Source organism: Thalassophryne amazonica, chromosome 21 (assembly GCF_902500255.1).
Source record: "Thalassophryne amazonica chromosome 21, fThaAma1.1, whole genome shotgun sequence".
In the NCBI taxonomy this organism is placed as follows: domain Eukaryota; kingdom Metazoa; phylum Chordata; class Actinopteri; order Batrachoidiformes; family Batrachoididae; genus Thalassophryne; species Thalassophryne amazonica.
This window is the reverse complement of record NC_047123.1, coordinates 40,018,173-40,039,164: the sequence shown is the minus strand read 5'-3', so window position 1 is coordinate 40,039,164 and position 20,992 is coordinate 40,018,173. Positions and strand designations below refer to the sequence as shown.

Here is a 20,992-nt window from a genome sequence, read left to right as displayed (position 1 = left end):
CTCACCTGGACGACGTCTTAAACCTCACCTCAATGACACATTAATCCTCACCTCGAGGACGTCTTAAACCTCACCTCAATGACACATTAATCCTCACCTTGAGGACGTCTTAAACCTCACCTCAATGACACATTAATCCTCACCTCGAGGACGTCTTAAACCTCACCTCAATGAACATTAATCCTCACCTCCAGGACGTCTTAAACCTCACCTCAATGACACATTAATCCTCACCTCTACGATGTCTTAAACCTCACTTCGACGACACAATGAACTTCACCTCGACGACACTGTAAACCTCACCCTGACTACGCCTGAAACCTCACCTCAACGACACCTTAAACCTCACTCTGACGACGTGTTAAACCTCACCTTGACGACATGTTAAACCTCACCTCAGTGACACATTAATCCTCACCTTGACGACATGTTAAACCTCACCTCATTGACACATTAATCCTCACCTTGACGACGTCTTAACCCTCACCTCAATGACACATTAATCCTCACCTCGAGGACGTCTAAACCTCACCTCAATGACACATTAATCCTCACCTCGACGACGTCTTAAACCTCACCTCAATGACACATTAATCCTCACCTCGAGGACGTCTTAAACCTCACCTCAATGACACATTAATCCTCACCTCGAGGACGTCTTAAACCTCACCTCAATGACACATCAATCCTCACCTCGACGACGTCTTAAACCTCACCTCAATGACACATTAATCCTCACCTCTACGACGTCTTAAACCTCACCTCGACGACACCTTAAACCTCACCCTGACTACGCCTGAAACCTCACCTCAACGACACCTTAAACCTCACTCTGACGACGTGTTAAACCTCACCTTGACGACATGTTAAACCTCACCTCAGTGACACATTAATCCTCACCTTGACGACATGTTAAACCTCACCTCATTGACACATTAATCCTCACCTTGACGACGTCTTAACCCTCACCTCAATGACACATTAATCCTCACCTCGAGGACGTCTTAAACCTCACCTCAATGACACATTAATCCTCACCTCGAGGACGTCTTAAACCTCACCTCAATGACACATTAATCCTCACCTCGAGGACGTCTTAAACCTCACCTCAATGACACATTAATCCTCACCTCGAGGACGTCTTAAACCTCACCTCAATGACACATCAATCCTCACCTCGACGACGTCTTAAACCTCACCTCAATGACACATTAATCCTCACCTCTACGATGTCTTAAACCTCACCTCGACGACACTGTAAACCTCACCCTGACTACGCCTGAAACCTCACCTCAACGACACCTTAAACCTCACTCTGACGACGTGTTAAACCTCACCTTGACGACATGTTAAACCTCACCTCAGTGACACATTAATCCTCACCTCGACGACGTCTTAAACCTCACCTCAATGACACATTAATCCTCACCTGGACGACGTCTTAAACCTCACCTCAATGACACATTAATCCTCACCTCGAGGACGTCTTAAACCTCACCTCAATGACACATTAATCCTCACCTTGAGGACGTCTTAAACCTCACCTCAATGACACATTAATCCTCACCTCGAGGACGTCTTAAACCTCACCTCAATGACACATTAATCCTCACCTCAAGGACGTCTTAAACCTCACCTCAATGACACATTAATCCTCACCTCTACGATGTCTTAAACCTCACTTCGACGACACAATGAACTTCACCTCGACGACACTGTAAACCTCACCCTGACTACGCCTGAAACCTCACCTCAACGACACCTTAAACCTCACTCTGACGACGTGTTAAACCTCACCTTGACGACATGTTAAACCTCACCTCAGTGACACATTAATCCTCACCTTGACGACATGTTAAACCTCACCTCAATGACACATTAATCCTCACCTTGACGACGTCTTAACCCTCACCTCAATGACACATTAATCCTCACCTCGAGGACGTCTTAAACCTCACCTCAATGACACATTAATCCTCACCTCGAGGGACGTCTTAAACCTCACCTCAATGACACATTAATCCTCACCTCGAGGACGTCTTAAACCTCACCTCAATGACACATTAATCCTCACCTCGAGGACGTCTTAAACCTCACCTCAATGACACATCAATCCTCACCTCGACGACGTCTTAAACCTCACCTCAATGACACATTAATCCTCACCTCTACGATGTCTTAAACCTCACCTCGACGACACTGTAAACCTCACCCTGACTACGCCTGAAACCTCACCTCAACGACACCTTAAACCTCACTCTGACGACGTGTTAAACCTCACCTTGACGACATGTTAAACCTCACCTCAGTGACACATAATCCTCACCTCGACGACGTCTTAAAACCTCACCTCAATGACACATTAATCCTCACCTCAACGACGTCTTAAACCTCACCTCAATGACACATTAATCCTCACCTCGACGACGTCTTAAACCTCACCTCAGTGACATTAATCCTCACCTCAACGACGTCTTAAACCTCACCTCAGTGACACATTAATCCTCACCTTGACGACACCTGAAACCTCACCTCAACGACACCTTAAACCTCACTCTGACGACGTGTTAAACCTCACCTTGACGACATGTTAAACCTCACCTTGACGACATGTTAAACCTCACCTTGACGACATGTTAAACCTCACCTCGACGACGTCTTAAACCTCACCTCAATGACACATTAATCCTCACCTCGACGACATCTTAAACCTCACCTCAATGACATTAATCCTCACCTCGACGACGTCTTAAACCTCACCTCAGTGACGCATTAATCCTCACCTTGACGACGTCTTAAACCTCACCTCAGTGACACATTAATCCTCACCTCGAGGACGTCTTAAACCTCACCTCAATGACACATTAATCCTCACCTCGACGACGTCTTAAACCTCACCTCAATGACACATTAATCCTCACCTCGAGGACGTCTTAAACCTCACCTCAATGACACATCAATCCTCACCTCGACGACGTCTTAAACCTCACCTCAATGACACATTAATCCTCACCTCTACGATGTCTTAAACCTCACCTCGACGACACTGTAAACCTCACCCTGACTACGCCTGAAACCTCACCTCAACGACACCTTAAACCTCACTCTGACGACGTGTTAAACCTCACCTTGACGACATGTTAAACCTCACCTCAGTGACACATTAATCCTCACCTTGACGACATGTTAAACCTCACCTCAATGACACATTAATCCTCACCTTGACGACGTCTTAACCCTCACCTCAATGACACATTAATCCTCACCTCGAGGACGTCTTAAACCTCACCTCAATGACACATTAATCCTCACCTCGAGGACGTCTTAAACCTCACCTCAATGACACATTAATCCTCACCTCGAGGACGTCTTAAACCTCACCTCAATGACACATTAATCCTCACCTCGAGGACGTCTTAAACCTCACCTCAATGACACATCAATCCTCACCTCGACGACGTCTTAAACCTCACCTCAATGACACATTAATCCTCACCTCTACGATGTCTTAAACCTCACCTCGACGACACTGTAAACCTCACCCTGACTACGCCTGAAACCTCACCTCAACGACACCTTAAACCTCACTCTGACGACGTGTTAAACCTCACCTTGACGACATGTTAAACCTCACCTCAGTGACACATTAATCCTCACCTCGACGACGTCTTAAACCTCACCTCAATGACACATTAATCCTCACCTGGACGACGTCTTAAACCTCACCTCAATGACACATTAATCCTCACCTCGAGGACGTCTTAAACCTCACCTCAATGACACATTAATCCTCACCTTGAGGACGTCTTAAACCTCACCTCAATGACACATTAATCCTCACCTCGAGGACGTCTTAAACCTCACCTCAATGACACATTAATCCTCACCTCAAGGACGTCTTAAACCTCACCTCAATGACACATTAATCCTCACCTCTACGATGTCTTAAACCTCACTTCGACGACACAATGAACTTCACCTCGACGACACTGTAAACCTCACCCTGACTACGCCTGAAACCTCACCTCAACGACACCTTAAACCTCACTCTGACGACGTGTTAAACCTCACCTTGACGACATGTTAAACCTCACCTCAGTGACACATTAATCCTCACCTTGACGACATGTTAAACCTCACCTCAATGACACATTAATCCTCACCTTGACGACGTCTTAACCCTCACCTCAATGACACATTAATCCTCACCTCGAGGACGTCTTAAACCTCACCTCAATGACACATTAATCCTCACCTCGAGGACGTCTTAAACCTCACCTCAATGACACATTAATCCTCACCTCGAGGACGTCTTAAACCTCACCTCAATGACACATTAATCCTCACCTCGAGGACGTCTTAAACCTCACCTCAATGACACATTAATCCTCACCTCGACGACGTCTTAAACCTCACCTCAATGACACATTAATCCTCACCTCTACGATGTCTTAAACCTCACCTCGACGACACTGTAAACCTCACCCTGACTACGCCTGAAACCTCACCTCAACGACACCTTAAACCTCACTCTGACGACGTGTTAAACCTCACCTTGACGACATGTTAAACCTCACCTCAGTGACACATTAATCCTCACCTCGACGACGTCTTAAACCTCACCTCAATGACACATTAATCCTCACCTCAACGACGTCTTAAACCTCACCTCAATGACACATTAATCCTCACCTCGACGACGTCTTAAACCTCACCTCAGTGACATTAATCCTCACCTCAACGACGTCTTAAACCTCACCTCAGTGACACATTAATCCTCACCTTGACGACACCTGAAACCTCACCTCAACGACACCTTAAACCTCACTCTGACGACGTGTTAAACCTCACCTTGACGACATGTTAAACCTCACCTTGACGACATGTTAAACCTCACCTTGACGACATGTTAAACCTCACCTCGACGACGTCTTAAACCTCACCTCAATGACACATTAATCCTCACCTCGACGACATCTTAAACCTCACCTCAATGACATTAATCCTCACCTCGACGACGTCTTAAACCTCACCTCAGTGACGCATTAATCCTCACCTTGACGACGTCTTAAACCTCACCTCAGTGACACATTAATCCTCACCTCGAGGACGTCTTAAACCTCACCTCAATGACACATTAATCCTCACCTCGACGACGTCTTAAACCTCACCTCAATGACACATTAATCCTCACCTCGACAACGTCTTAAACCTCACCTCAGTGACATTAATCCTCACCTCAACGACGTCTTAAACCTCACCTCAGTGACACATTAATCCTCACCTCGACGACGTCTTAAACCTCACCTCAATGACACATTAATCCTCACCTCGACGACGTCTTAAACCTCACCTCAATGACACATTAATCCTCACCTCGACGACGTCTTAAACCTCACCTCAGTGACACATTAATCCTCACCTCGACGACGTCTTAAACCTCACCTCAGTGACACATTAATCCTCACCTCGAGGACGTCTTAAACCTCACCTCAATGACACATTAATCCTCTCCTCAACGACGTCTTAAACCTCACCTCAATGACATATTAATCCTCACCTCTACGATGTCTTAAACCTCACCTCAATGACATATTAATCCTCACCTCTACGATGTCTTAAACCTCACCTCGACGACACAATGAACTTCACCTCGACGACACTGTAAACCTCACCCTGACTACGCCTGAAACCTCACCTCAACGACACCTTAAACCTCACTCTGACGACGTGTTAAACCTCACCTTGACGACATGTTAAACCTCACCTCAATGACACATTACTCCTCACCTCGACGACGTCTTAAACCTCACCTCAATGACACATTAATCCTCACCTCGACGACATCTTAAACCTCACCTCAGTGACACATTAATCCTCACCTCGAGGATGTCTTAAACCTCACCTCAATGGCACATTAATCCTCACCTCGACGACGTCTTAAACCTCACCTCAATGACACATTAACCCTCACCTCGACGACGTCTTAAACCTCACCTCAGTGACACATTAATCCTCACCTTGATGACGTCTTAAACCTCACCTCAGTGACACATTAATCCTCACCTTGACGACGTCTTAAACCTCACCTCAGTGACACATTAATCCTCACCTCGAGGACGTCTTAAACCTCACCTCAGTGACACATTAATCCTCACCTCGAGGACGTCTTAAACCTCATCTCAATGACACATTAATCCTCACCTCGAGGATGTCTTAAACCTCACCTCAATGACACATTAATCCTCACCTCGAGGATGTCTTAAACCTCACCTCAATGACACATTAATCCTCACCTCGAGGACGTCTTAAACCTCACCTCAATGACACATTAATCCTCACCTTGACGACATCTTAAACCTCACCTCAATGACACATTAATCCTCACCTCGACGACGTCTTAAACCTCACCTTAATGACACATTAATCCTCACCTCTACGACGTCTTAAACCTCACCTCAATGACACATTAATCCTCACCTCGACGACGTCTTAAACCTCACCTCAATGACACATTAATCCTCACCTCGACGACGTCTTAAACCTCACCTCAATGACACATTAATCCTCACCTCGACGACGTCTTAAACCTCACCTCGACAGCGTCTTACACCTCACCTTAGCGGCGGCTTTGTCCTCTTTCAACTAACTGATTAGGTGTCAGTATTCAGGAACCTCATCAATGACAAACTTCAATCCAGTGTTGGAAAACGCACCACTTGCCAGTCATGTCACAGCTACGTTAGAAGTGCTACATAAGTCAGTGCTCATTTGCTGTAAAGTTTATAAAGTCTGTAAAGTCAGCAGGATCCGAGGATGCCTCACACAGACCAAGTTCCAAAGACAGCTAGCTCAAATTTTGGGCAACTGCTTAGCGCCCAAATATTACAACCATATGAAAACCTATTATCCTGCAATGCTATCACCATCACCATTACATCTGTCCAGTGAACCTGTGGTCCCACCAGATCCTCCCACATAATTTGGACCTCATGGACTGAAAATCCAGACACATGAATGTCACTGAAATATCAGTAAATTTCAATGAGTCCAACTTCCATCACTTGCAGGCATGTTGCTGATGGATGAGTCCAGGAAATCATCAAATGTATCTTGGGCTCAATCCAGGACACGCCTTCTCCAGAGCTACAACCAGGACATCCACTGATTACATAAAGATCACAGAATCATCTGCAAAGACACATTTATTCTCCCTCTTGTATGGTTAGCATACTGGCATAGTATGATACAATGCTTCCTATCCTTTTAAAGTCATTTTATTAGTAATGGAACAGGTTAGTGAGGCTTAGGGCTAGCGCCTGGCGACCACCTTAGTATTTTCTCTACTTTCCTGTCAATTTAATGCTGATGAATTATACCTTAGGTGTAGTTTTTCCGGCCGACTGATTCTGCTCTTTTCTCTCTGGCCAAGGTGCAGATAACGTCACTTAGGATTGCAGGACTGACCACTACAAACCGCAGGGTGCCAGATTGCTTATGAGATGCCAGGCCTCTAGTTGTGCAGTCTGCATTTGGAATGGACGTTGTTGGAGGAACAGGGTCACTGACGACATGAGGAAGCCTGGATGACCCCTGCCTGTGGTGCAAACACCTGCGTGGACTTCTCATCAAATGAATCTTTTTTTTCTTTTGTAAAGTTGTGTTGTTTGATGTCCTCTTTTATTTTTCTTCATCTTTGTAATATTAACTGTTAGCATGGCCCAAGCAGTGGGTCACCCCTTTGGATCTGGTCTGCTTGAGATTTCTTCCTCAATCATCAGAGGGAGTTTTTCCTTACCACTGTCACCTGTTGAAATATTCCACAGTATCACCTGCAGCTGAAACAGGGATTTCCAAATTGGAAGAAGATGCTCCATGCTTGGTACGGTGGCTAAATTTGACCGGACAAAGTGACCAGTTGTGTTTTTAATGAGATACCTTTTCTTTTGTCACAGGGTTTTATTTAACTTTTAGAAAATTAAATGCTCACAATAATCATAACCAGAGAGCCATGCTGGAGCCCATTCAGAAAGGCAGCCTGATGTCACGTCACTTGACCCATCCAGATGCTGAAGAATGTTTCAGGAGTTTATTGCTGTGCAGCGTTGTCTTGTACTGAGACTTCAGTCATTTTTGGTCCTTCTTGCTGTCCAGGTGGAGGTCTGCAATAAACCAAAGTGGCGTCTTGGTGTGATCAAGGGAACAACCAATCGGAAGGCAAAGCTGGTGAAGAGCCCAGAGAGTGGCGTGTGGTTGATTGGACTGAAGGACGGCATCTATGAGGCCTTTACGTCACCCAGGGTAACCCTACCTGTATCAACCCCACCGCGTCAGGTTGGTGTCTTCCTGGACTATGAAGGTGGAGCTCTGACCTTCTATAACAGTGACAGTCCTGATGAACTGGGCTTCATTTACTGCTTCAGACTGGAACTGCAGGGAAAGGTCTACCCACTGCTTGATGTCTGTTGGCACAATCGAGGAGACAACAAAGACCCCCTGGTCCTCCTCCAGTCTCAGACCAACCCTCTGCCTGCCTTGGCCCAGAAGAACTGAAATCTCTCTCCAACACATGGATCGATTTGTCAGCCGTATTCCTGCTCTGATTGATAATAAATGTGTAAAGTTTTCATTCAGTTTCACTCAGCTGAGTCTCAGAGAAGTGGAGCAGACGGCAAGCTGTTGAACTTTGATCAGTTAACCTCTGCTTTCTCTCGTCGCTCCTATTTTAATTACTCTGTTCAGTGAATGTTAAGCCCACAGTTACTGCAAAACGTAACACCAGATGACCTGAGGGTCTAGATTACCTCTGGTTCTTGAGTCTGTGTCTGGACCGATCAGAAAACGAAGGCTGATTGACAACCTTTGTCCTCTGAGGTGTAGTTGCAGGAGGTTGGCCTGTAGATGGCCTCATTCAAAGCTGGAGGTTGTCTGTGGGACATGTTTGCTTGACTGATACCTTTTCTGGTGCGAAGACTGATTATTTATTGTATACAGGCATAATTCTGGATTCCTGTTTCAGGGCATCAGTCTGCGAGACATGACTTTTTTTTTTCCTTTGGCCCATCAGGAAAAATATTTCGGAATGTCTGTTAGAGACTTGAATCTAAGACTGGGTTTGTCTAAATTTGATCGTATTTCCCCTTGCAGGATTTCTTGGAGGTTGCTGTGGGTGCTGAATGTGCTGCTTGTGTAACTTGATGTGTTGCCAGATTGACTTTGTAAAAGCTCTGTGGTTATCTTTGTGTTGAATGCTGGAAACTTATCGCTGTTCCCTGGAATTGTTCTTGTTTGCTTTTGCTCTGCTACTTGTCCTTAAGAAACCTGGTTTGGACCCCTGAGGTATTGGCAAACTATGGACCTGTTTCTGGACCAGGTGATGTTTCTTTCCAAAGATTTTGAGAAAGTGGCCACCAGTCATTTACTGTCATATTTATTAGATTATGACCTTTTTGAACGTGTGCAGCCTGTGATCATCAGAAACCATGTTCAGTGAGTGCTGGTGCCCAAAGACCTGTGAGCGACTGTGGACACTGAGTCCACATCAGTGATGCCATGATGATGATGATGATTATTATTCTTAACACTACACCTGATTTTTCTGCACTGACACATGAGGTGCCACAGGGGTCAGTTCTGGGTCCACTACATGTCAACGTTCATGATGCCGGTTTCTGCAGTTTTCACATGAATATTTAATGTATTTTTTATTTCACTGTATGAAAACATTTTGTTTTGTTGTAATGTTGTGATTATATATAAATTAGTTAATTTGCATTTATTTGTAACATAATTTCAACTCTGTCCTAAAATGTATTAAGATTTATGGTGATTCAGGTATGAGCAGAGCTGCATGTCGCTGTTTGTGTTGTTGCAGAATGTTCCTGAAGGCAGGTGTACTTTTGCCCTTTAGTACATGTTAATCTGTGCCATGCACAGTAAAACACAACCTGTTGTGCGCTCTTTGTACTATCAGATGAAGCTGTAGATTGTGTTAGGACTTCAGACTTCAAAGGTTTGACTTTCTTTGGGTGTCAGTAATGACAAATTAGAATTTGATTCATTTTCATTAATTCTGTATTTGCATAAAAATGAATGATAAACATGACAGGCGTAAAAGAGAGTAGAATGTACCTGTTTCACATGTTTGAGACGGATTCATGCAAGCTAACTTTGTGATTCAGTATAAGCTTCCATGTGGCCTTGACTTTCTGACCAGAGGATTGTCAGTTCGATTCCCTGTCACATAGGAAACTTCCTCAGGTGCCCTTGGACAAGGTTCTGAATCTCTAAGTTGCTTCCGATGTTGACTTGAGCGCTTTGCAAGGTGGCACGCCTGCGTCAGATGGAAATACGCCACAGAAATACAGCCAATTTATTTATTGATTGATTTGACATTTGATTAATTCCGTCCAGAATTGAACCACTTTAACAAATTTCAAGGTCACCTATGGTCAAAGGTCATGTGACCAATAGAAATGTGATGTGTATACACACACACGGGCTCTTAAGTATTGAACTGTTCACCAAAAAATAATTGTTCTTTTTTACACTTTTTACTCTTTTAATTCATTTCTTAGTAATTGGAGCGGGCAGTGGCCTCAACTTTACCTAAATTCTGGGTCTTTTAGTGAAGTTTAGGGCTAGTGTCCGGTGATCACCTCAGTATTTCTTCTGTTTATCTTGTTGATTAATGCTGGTAAATTATACAGTATTTTTTGTCTTTTTGATGCCTGATTCTGTTTTTTTTCGCTGTTTAAGGTGCAGCTCCATCCAGAGATGGGAGTTGTGTCTGTGTTGGCGATCCTCCTGTCCTGTGCACCAACAGCATTTCTTGTATATTCGTCCATGAATTGTTTTGTGGATTATTTCTGTAATTTATATTTGTAGCATTCGCTGTATTGACGTATCCCATAATCCCTTGCGTGCCAGAGAGTCGCTGCAGTCAAACAACATATAGAGAATCAACATGATGACAGTTGTAAATTAATATTATACTACAAAAATGTATTTTTTATGCTTTTCATCACGTTAATAAGAGACTGCTGCATGATACCCTGAAAACTTGCTAAAACAATTATAACAAATAATCCGTGTCTGTTACGTTTAATATGCGTGGAATTTAATAAACGCAAACTGAATTTCAGACATATTATATATATTAGTCTGGAACAAAGAGGACAAACAGTGTTGTAAAGAACAATAAGACGTTAAAGAGCAAACTTCACTTTCCCCCAGAACGACATGATCAGGAAGCGATTGTAGCTCACAGCAGCTCCCATTGAAAATAACGGAGAGACAGACTGTGATTCTCACATGTTTACATAAAATAAACACTATAACAACGTCTATAAACCCAGAGAATATATTCATGAGAGTTTTAGGCACAATATAAAAACACTTTTATGTTGCGATGTTAATGGTGTTGTCTGTGTGTGGTTAAAGTGCAGCGTGATCAGAGCGTCTCGATGCAGTTCTCAATGTTACTGAGATCTTGCAGTGTGGCAACCTCTTCAAGGTTTTGCGGGATTTGAAACGTCAATAAGGCGAATGGCCCAAGCAGAGGGTCACCCCTTTGAGTCTGGTCTGCTTGAGGTTTCTTCCTCAGAGGGAGTTTTTCCCTTACCACTGTTCCTCTGGGGGTTGGTAAGGTTAGACCTTACCTGTGTGAAGCGCTTTGAGGCATCTCTGTTGTGATTTGGTGCTATATAAAGGAAAATAAATTGAAATTGAAATTTTACAACAGTCACTATCTATCTATCTACTATTTAGTGACTTTTGTACTAAAACATTTGATATGTAGGCCTTTATTTTTCTGAAGTCATATTTACGAGATATAGAATTTGTCGTCAGTGTGGTTGGAGAAACAGTTCAAACAGGTCAAATGCAGGCTCCGGTCTCCCATGTGCCTTCTGGCAGACTGCAGCTGAAATATGACTTTAAAATCTTTTCCTCTTCCACCATGAAGCTGTGTAACTGATGAGGCAACAGTATCTCCAATCACAGCCGCAGCAGCCCAGAAGTCCTTCAGAGTTGTTTGGGTGTCTGTCTCCTCCGGACACCTTTACCTGCAGCTCCACACCGTTTCTCTGAGTGATTGATGGAAATATTCATGTGTTCATCTCCTGACTTGTAAATATTAAAACAATGAGTTTATTCAATTGCTTACGGCCTCTGAAAACTGGTCCAATCCTGAAAGTGAAATGACACTAAACGTGGATTGTTTGAGGCACTTAATAACTTGACTGTATGCTTGTAGTTTTCTTCATTGTCGTTTGTCTGTAACGTCGGTACGATAAAGCGGAAATATTTCCAGAATAAAATCGTACCTGTCTGTATTTGAGATATGTACTTTTATTCTTGAAGATATGGAGGTGGGTTCCGGTGTGTGTGTGTGTGTGTGTGTGTGTGTGTGTGTGTGTGTGTGTGTGTGTGTGTGTGTGTGTGTGTGTGTGTGTGTGTGTGTGTGTGTGTGTGTGTGTGTGTGTGTGTGTGTGTGTGTGTGTGTGTGTGTGTGTGTGTGTTTCTGCTCGACTTTCGGCTTGTTGTTCAGACAAACATGGCGGCTGTTACTGAGGACGGAGTCTGAGCTGCTTCAAGTCCAGAAATAGGCACCGCCCGGCGGCCAGAGAACCGAACGAAGCACCGCCCGGCGGCCAGAGAACCGAACGAAGCACCGCACGGCGGCCAGAGAACCGAACGAAGCACCGCACGGCGGCCAGAGAACCGAACGAAGCACCGCACGGTAAGCAGCGTTTGCAGCATCCTTTGTGGATCGATGTTTGATTGACACTTGTCACCTCATCGATCAGACAAATAACTGGTTTTTATGATCGATTCCTCACGCCAATCTAATAATAATAATAATAATATATATATATATATATATATATATATATATATATATATATATATATATATATATATATATTATTGTGTGTGTTTGTCTGTCTGCGTGAAGGGTATTCGGGTCATTATGTTTATTCAGAACATCCATTAATAGTGACCAAAATATACCGTAATAGGTTAAATTTATCAAACATGCAAATTGCATTGATAAGGTTAAAAAAAAACGTCCCGCACCTGAGACATAACGTAATCATATGAAAGATATTTATTTTTGTAATGTTTGTTTAATTATCGGTAAACAACCGAACCAGCTGCTTGTCCTCAGTTTGATTCTTTCATCGGGTTCAGTTTAAACCACTCTGCCTTTCCTTAAACCTTTTTATTTGTAATCACAGCTCAGCTAACGCTTTTTCTAGCGCCCCCAACAGGAGGCGGCGTATATAGTAGCACGTGCCTGAACATGGAACATTTGGCCAGATGGTGGCGCTGCAATATATGTCAGGGGGTCTCAAAATGGAGAAAGTATCAGTCCTCGAAAATAAGGTGTTGTCGTGGGGATCCAGGGCCTCTAGGTTGGGTCGTGTTTATAACATAGGTAGCTGACACTTTTTCAAGTGTGGGAATAAATTAAGCAAAGTTTCTAGCGTGAGTCCAGAATGTTTTTACAACCTTAGACCGCAACCATTTTCAGAAGAGGAACTCAAGCCTTTTATTTTCTGTTCATGATGTAATTTTTTTAATGTCAATTTACTGTCTTAATGTATTTATAAGTTGTTTAGGTTCTTGTCATAATATAATCACTATTATTATTATTATAATTATTATTGTCAATATTATTATTGGTTGATTTTTACTTCCATTTTGTCATTTGATTTTTAAATGGACCACAATGGAAGTAAGCGTTTTTGCTTTCTTGTGTCGTCCATGTATTTTTAACATGTTTACAATTATATTATGTACTTAGATTGAATTTACTAAATAAAATCACGAACGCTTTTAATATATAGATGATTTACTGCCCTCTGTTGGAATGGCGTGTGAGTCCAGAATGTAAATATTAATGTCCATTGTTCAGTGTTGTTAGCTAATATATGTAATTTCTCTAAAAATATGAATTGTATCAACATTCAGTTTTGGCACCATTCATTCTTGACCAAAAATACATAAACATACCAAATGGCAAATGTCAGGTCTCCACAGTTTGTGTGCACGCACAGCTTTTTGTCTTTCTGCAATCAGGTGTTTTAATTTGACAAACAGCGATAGTTGCAGAAGACATGAAAACACTACATACAGTGAGGTAAATTCTTATTTGATCCACTGTCTGTTTTCCCACCTACAAAGATTGGAGAGGTCTGTCATTTTTATCATAGGCGCACACTTCAACTGGAAGAGACAGAATCTTAAAAAAAAAAAAAAATCACATTGTATGATTTTTAAATAATTAATTTGCATTTTATTGCATGAAATAAGTATTTGACCCCCTACCAACCAGCAAGAATTCTGTCTCTCACAGACCTGTTAGTTTTTCTTTAAGAAGTCCTCTTGTTCTGCACTCTTTGCCTGTATTAATTGCACCTGTTTGAACTCATTACCTGTGTAAAAGACACCTGTCCACACACTCAGTCAATCACACTCCAACCTGTCCACTATGGCCAAGACCAAAGAGCTGTCTAAGGACACTAGGGACAAAACTGTAGACCTGCACATGGCTGGGATGGACTACAGGACAACAAGCAGCTTGGTGAGAAGACAACAACTGTTGGTCTAATTATTAATGTTGTATCATGAGATGAACCGAATGTCCACATCTGGAATTCAACTGAACTTTACTAAACGCTTCACCCTGACATGTTACACACACGACTGCTACTACTTGACCAGCACAGTGGAGGTACAAGCATTCTGTTGCTCAGAAAAAAAAAACTCCTTCCACTCCCATGCCCTCCTGACATCATGGCATGATCGCCACCTAGTGGACCCATGAGAGTAGCTCATCACCTTAATCTACACACAGTTAACCCCAGTAATTTAGCAGGTAAATATTTTAAATACAAATAAATGTCAGGATATCACAGTTAGAAAATGGAAGAAACACAACATGACTGTCAGTCTCCCTCTGTCTGGGGCTCCATGCAAGATCTCACTTTGTGGGGTAAGGATGATTCTGAGAAAGCTCAGAACTACACAGGAGGACCTGGTCAATGACCTAAAGAGAGCTGGGACCACAGTCACAAAGATTACATTAGTAACACATGATGCTGTCATGGTTTAAAATCCTGCAGGGCAGCATGGTCCCCCTGCTTAGGCCAGCACATGTCCAGGCCCGTTTGAAGTTCACCAGTGACCATCTGGATGATCCAGAGGAGGCATGGGAGAAGGTCATGTGGTCAGATGAGACCAGAATAGAGCTTTTTGGAATCAACGTCACTTACCATGTTTAGAGGATGAGAACAACCCCAAGAACACCGTCCCAACCGTGAAGCATGGGGGTGGAAACATCATTTGTGGGGGTGCTTTTCTGCAAAGGGGACAGGACGACTGCACCGTATTGAAGGGAGGATGGATGGGGTCATGTATGGTGAGATTTTGGCAAACAACCTCCTTCCCTCAGTAAGAGCATTGAAGATGGGTCATGGCTGGGTCTTCCAGCATGACAATGACCCCAAACACACAGTCGGGGCAACTAAGGAGGGGCTCCATAAGAAGCATTTCAAGGTCCTGGAGTGGCCTGGCCAGTCTCCAGACCTGAACTCAATAGAAAATCTTTGGAGGGAGCTGAAACTCCAAACCTGAATGATTTGGAGAAGATCTGTATGGAGGACTGGACCAAAATCCCTGCTGCAGTCTGCAAACTTTTGTGCAAAAGTACAGGAACCATCTGACCTCTGGAACTGCAAACAAAGGTTTCTGTACCAAATATTAAGGTCTGTTTTTCTATTGGATCAAATACTTATTTCATGCAATATAATGTAAATTAATTATTTAAAAATCATACGAGTACAATGTGATTTTCTGGATTTTTTTTTTTTTAGATTCTGTCTCACAGTTGATGTGTACCTACAATAAAAATTGCAGACCTCTACATTCTTTTAGGTGGGAAAACCTGCAAAACTGACAAGGGGTCAAATACTTATTTGTCTCACTGTAGATCACTTATGGTACCAACATGACGCATAAGTCACTCATGATAATATTGACACACTTATCTAAAGTGACTGAAACAATTGAACTACAAAAACACAATAAATCACTAACCCTAACAACACTGTTAAACTAACAGTGTTATTTGATCCCATACCAACAAAATTGTTTAAGGATCTGTGGCCCATTCTTGGGCTGACTGTGCTGGAAATTGTTAACCTTTCACTAAACTCTGGATCTGTTCCAAATTGTTTTATCGCTTCCTGGTTCTTCCTGTGTGGAGTTTGCATGTTCTTGTGTCTGTGTGGGTTTCCTCTGGGTGCTCCGGTTTCCTCCTGCCATCAAAAACATACATATTTAGGGTCTGCTCCTTTCTCTGTTTCTGATCAAGGTAGCATCGCTACATGTGGAGTTGGTCCCTGGATGCCAGTGTCGCCGACCAAACGGTCTCTCCCTAAAAAAACAATCCCCCCTGCCTTCACTGCGCATACATCATTTGGGACCACAACAGTGTGTCTGAGTCTGACTCTACACCCAAAGTGATCAAAGGGAATAATGTGATTATTAACCATCAGATGATGAAGCAAAACCTCTTAAATCATTCTAAAGTCAGTTTTAAGCAGAAATGAGGCGATAATCACCTCATTTTGCTACTGACGCACCAAAATGACGTAGGCGCTCTAATCGGTCCATCATCTTTTCTTACAAAATAATGGTGAATATATGTGGAAATTATTGTTGTAGAAAAGCTTCAGATATCTGTCACTGAGACAGATGATGACTGGAGGCAGCTTGAAGCAGAAACAAGGTCTGTGTATCACAGCTGACTCTCTGAAATGACGCATGCACAGTGAAGGCAGGGGGGACCATTTGGTCGGCAACACCAAACTGTGGCTGTCCACTGGTCTTGGTGGTTGGATTGTGTTTAACTGATATTAGGGTGGTTAAATGCAGTGGACAAATTATATTGTATGAACAGTAAAGGCCCTTCTTGTCTAATGGGTGATGTATGACCAGAGTGTCAGTTGATGTGGCAGACCAGCTCCTTCAGATGGTGTCAAATGTGACCCCTGTACATGAGCTCAGACTCCAACAGTCAGAGTGTTGTGCCTGTCTTCATCTGTACTCCTTCTTCCCATTTTGTTGTTGTTTGTTTTTTTTAATCTCCTGATTTCCTGCAATGGCCATAACGCGGTGTCATATTAATGTGACACTGTTGCAGATGTCTGGTGATGATATGTGCAGGCAGAGTGTACATGCGTTGTGATGTTGCTGATGCCACGTGTGCCTGGTTCTTGCGCTCTTCATACAGCACTGGACGTCAGGTGCAACGAGCACTGACACCTGCGCCGTGTGCTTATGTAGTTTAACTCAAGTTCACTGTGTGTCTGGCTTATGAGATGAGATGAGATATTCTTTATTGATCTCACAGTGGAGAAATTATGTTTACACTCCAGTTACCTCAGACAGCAATTAGTCCAGAATTATTACTTGTTTACCGTAATAATGGCACACATCAGAATTAAAGACAACACATGCACATTTGACATTATGTGCACTAAAGCCTCGGTCCCACCGAATAATGACGGCTGAAGAAGGAGCCACGCATGGGTGTGGGGTGATTATTTGAAGAATGACCCACGTTTTCATCTATCACGTATCCACTATGAAGGTGCCACTATGTACCTCTCTGTACCCCGCATGTGCCATGTAGCAGCCTCTAGTGAGCCACGTCCACCTGTCATTACAGCCTCGAATGGCTCACATCAGCCACACTAAGCCACGTAGGGCCATGACAGCGCCATGATAACGCCATGTTGGCGCATGTTTAGGCATGAGTTTGGTCCAAACCTCCAGCCCTCCCACACCTGGTCCCTTTAAAGTGTGGGTTTTCAATTCACAGATTCACAGCAGCATTTAAAGATGTCCGTTCTTTTTTTTTTTTAAACGCAGTCCAAAAATAGACACTCCATCACAGTTCCGCAGTTGTGCGCTGTGCGCCAGGCTGCTGTCCACCTGTAATGCACCAGACCAGCTAGACCCGAACCACGGTTTCCTGGAGAGCCGCCTCTGTGCTCCTCGCTTTCTCCGCGGCTCTCTGGCTTTTTTTTTTTTTTTTTTTTTTTGCGGCTTTAAACACACAAAACTTTGTCCGTTTATTTCTGCAAAATCGCTTTTTTGCGCGCTGCTGTTGTCCTTTCATGGACAGCCTCCTCTCTGCCCTTTCGGGCTTCCTTTCCATCCGTGGTTTGCTGGCTTTATTTTTTCCCTGGCTTTAAGCACAATCATTTTTACAACGTGAAATGTAAACTGGGATTTTGTGCTGTCTGAAGATCCTCTGTAGTTTTTCCCCTACTCCTGCTAAATAAGGGAGAGACACTCCTCTTCTTCTTGTCTCTGTCTCCTGTCTATCTGGTCTCTTTGTTCTCTGGGACTTCTGCACTTTGTCCAGGGACCATCGTGGGTACCCGCATACTGTGAGGGCTTTCCGTACAAGTTGTTGTTCTTTAGCCCTTCCCTCTGCAGTTGTGGGCACCTGTAGGGCTCTGTGTTGAAGAGTCCTGATCACCCCGAGCTTGTGTTCAAGGGGGTGGTTTGAGCCAAAGAGCAGGTATTGGTCAGTGTGACTGGGTTTTCTGTAAACCCCTGTCTGGAGCTGCCTGTTCTCTCCAATCGTAACATCACAGTCCAAGAAGGCTAAATGGTTGTTTCTGGCATCCTCACGTGTGAACTTGATATTGGAATCCACCGAGTTGATGTGTTCTGTAAAGTCCTCAACCTCCTGTTGCTTGATTTTAACCCATGTGTCATCGACATATCTGAACCAGTGACTGGGAGAGATGTCCATGAAAGATGTCAAGGCTGTCTTCTCCACTCGCTCCATGTACAGATTGGCCACAATGAGGGATACCGGAGACCCCATCGCACAACCATGGATCTGCCTGTAGTAATTCCCCCTAAACAGGAAAAACGTGGTGTTAAGACAGATCTCCAAGAGTTGGCAGATGTGGTCTGGTGTGAGTTTTGTCCTTTCACATAGAGACACATCCTCCAGCAGTCTCTGCCTCACAGCTGAGACGGCCTCAGCGGTGGGGATGCAGGTGAACAACGATGTCACATCAAATGACACCATAGTTTCATCTGCCTCCAGCTGCAGGTCCTTGATCTTGTTCACAAAATCTTGTGTGTTCTCCACATGGTGGTCTGAGTTACCCACTAGAGGAGCCAAAATCCACTTGAGGTGCTTGGCCAAATTGTACGTGATGGAATCTGTGCTACATATAATAGGCCCGAGTGACACGTCATGTTTGTGGATTTTGGGCAGTCCATAGATGCATGGAGTGGCGTCCCCAGGGTACAGTCTGTAGTATGTCTGCCTTTCGATGAGTCCCTCTTTCTCCAGGTTTTGGAGGTAGCTAATGATTTTCTTCTTATAGCCGCTCGTGGGGTCTCTCTTCAGACGTTCGTATGTACTGGAGTCACTGAGTAAGTTGTTGATCTTGGCCTCGTAGTCCGATGTGTTCAGGACCACCATGCATCTGCCTTTATCTGCTGGCAGGATAAGGATGCTTTGGTCCTTCTGCAGTGCTGACAGAGCTTTCCGTTCTTCTCCTGTGATGTTGGACGGAGGAGGCTTAGCACTGTTCAGCACTGCTGTGACTCTTAGTCGGAGGTCCCCAGCTTCTGACTCTGTCAAACTGTTATGTTTAATGGCTGACTCTACTGCAGTGATGTAATCTACTGTCGGTATATGTTTAGGGGTCACTGAGAAATTTAGTCCTTTAGCGAGCACATCCTTTTCTGTCTGTGTAAGAACCCTGTTGGAGAGATTCTTTACCCAATTTTCCCTGTTGTCACTAATTTGTCTGGGTGTATCTTTAAAAATACTCCCACTGAAAGCACGCCTTTTCTGCACTAAAAGGTTGTGAAACTTCCTGATTTGCTGCTCCTTACTTTTTAAATGCTCAGCCATTTGAATTTTAACTATGAACTTTGTGATCTTATTATGGGCCTCTTCCCCCACTAAGGTTTCTAACATTTTATGAAGACTATCAAAATTATTTTGGAGGTCTAATATTTTAAAATGAAGCCTTCTAATTCTAAGACCCAAAATCCTCCTAAGGTAACTGTGCTGGATCTTTTCTGTTGTGTGACCTGCTTCTAGTGCCTTTTGCTTCATGCATTTGGGAATAACATTGTTTTGTTTGCATCTCAGATTAAATCTTAAGTGGTTTCTAAAGTTAGCTATCTTTTTAGCAGTCTTTTCCAGCTTACGTACCAGTGCCAGGGCCTCATGCCCACAGTTGGTCGCAATGTTTCTGTGTAGGCTCTCAGTTGTCCAGGTGGTTTCCATAGTAGAGAAGCTTGAATCTTCGACTGGACTGGGTTGCTTGACGCGAGGATGTTTCGCTTCAAATCGCAGAAGCTTCCTCAGCTAAGCTTCCTCAGCAGCTAAGCTTCCTAAGCAGCTAAGCTTCCTCACCTTAAAGACACTAACCACACGTTTGAGGACAAGGAAGTTAAAATCTTAGCCAGAGAGAAGAAATGGTTTTGAGAGAGGGGTCAAAGAGGCATTCTATGTGAAACGGTTGAAACCCAGCCTTAACCAGGGAGGGGGTCTGAGACACGTTTTGTCCCCTGTTTACAATGGGGTACTCAGGTCAAAGGAGTTTCAGTCTTCTGTTCATGGTAATGAGTCATTCATGTCATCAGGAGAGTCGTCAAGGGAGCCATCAGGAGAGGCTTCCGTCCCATCATTAGGAGGGACAGTTGCCCTGTCATTGCTTACTGGAGCACAATAGGTGCTAATTAGAGCTATTGTTTAGTCACCAGCCTATAGCAGTCGGCCTCTCGGTAGGAGGGGACTGGTTAGGTTTAAAACTCCAGCTTTTGTGGCTTCTTCTCTACAAGAGTCAAGACAGAAGTCAGACTACCAGAGCAAGAATTTTAGCTGAGGAAGCTTCTGCGATTTGAAGCGAAACGTCCTCGCATCAAGCAACCC

General features: G+C 43.7%; 2 protein-coding genes across 2 annotated transcripts in view; both read left to right on the top strand.

Annotated features, from left to right (window-relative positions):
• Positions 1–8,652, top strand: part of LOC117502818 (E3 ubiquitin-protein ligase TRIM50-like) — a 30,560-nt gene extending 21,908 nt beyond the window's left edge. Inside the window, 1 exon segment of the mRNA XM_034161924.1 lies at positions 8,155–8,652. Within this exon segment, the coding sequence (XP_034017815.1) occupies positions 8,155–8,553 (399 nt within the window). The 3' untranslated portion in view covers positions 8,554–8,652.
• A 3,938-nt stretch (positions 8,653–12,590) lies between these two features.
• kidins220b (kinase D-interacting substrate 220b) overlaps positions 12,591–20,992 on the top strand; it is a 72,207-nt gene continuing 63,805 nt past the window's right edge. Inside the window, exon 1 of the mRNA XM_034161730.1 lies at positions 12,591–12,742. The gene's annotated coding sequence lies outside the window, so the exon portion shown is untranslated. The remainder of the gene's footprint in view (positions 12,743–20,992) is intronic.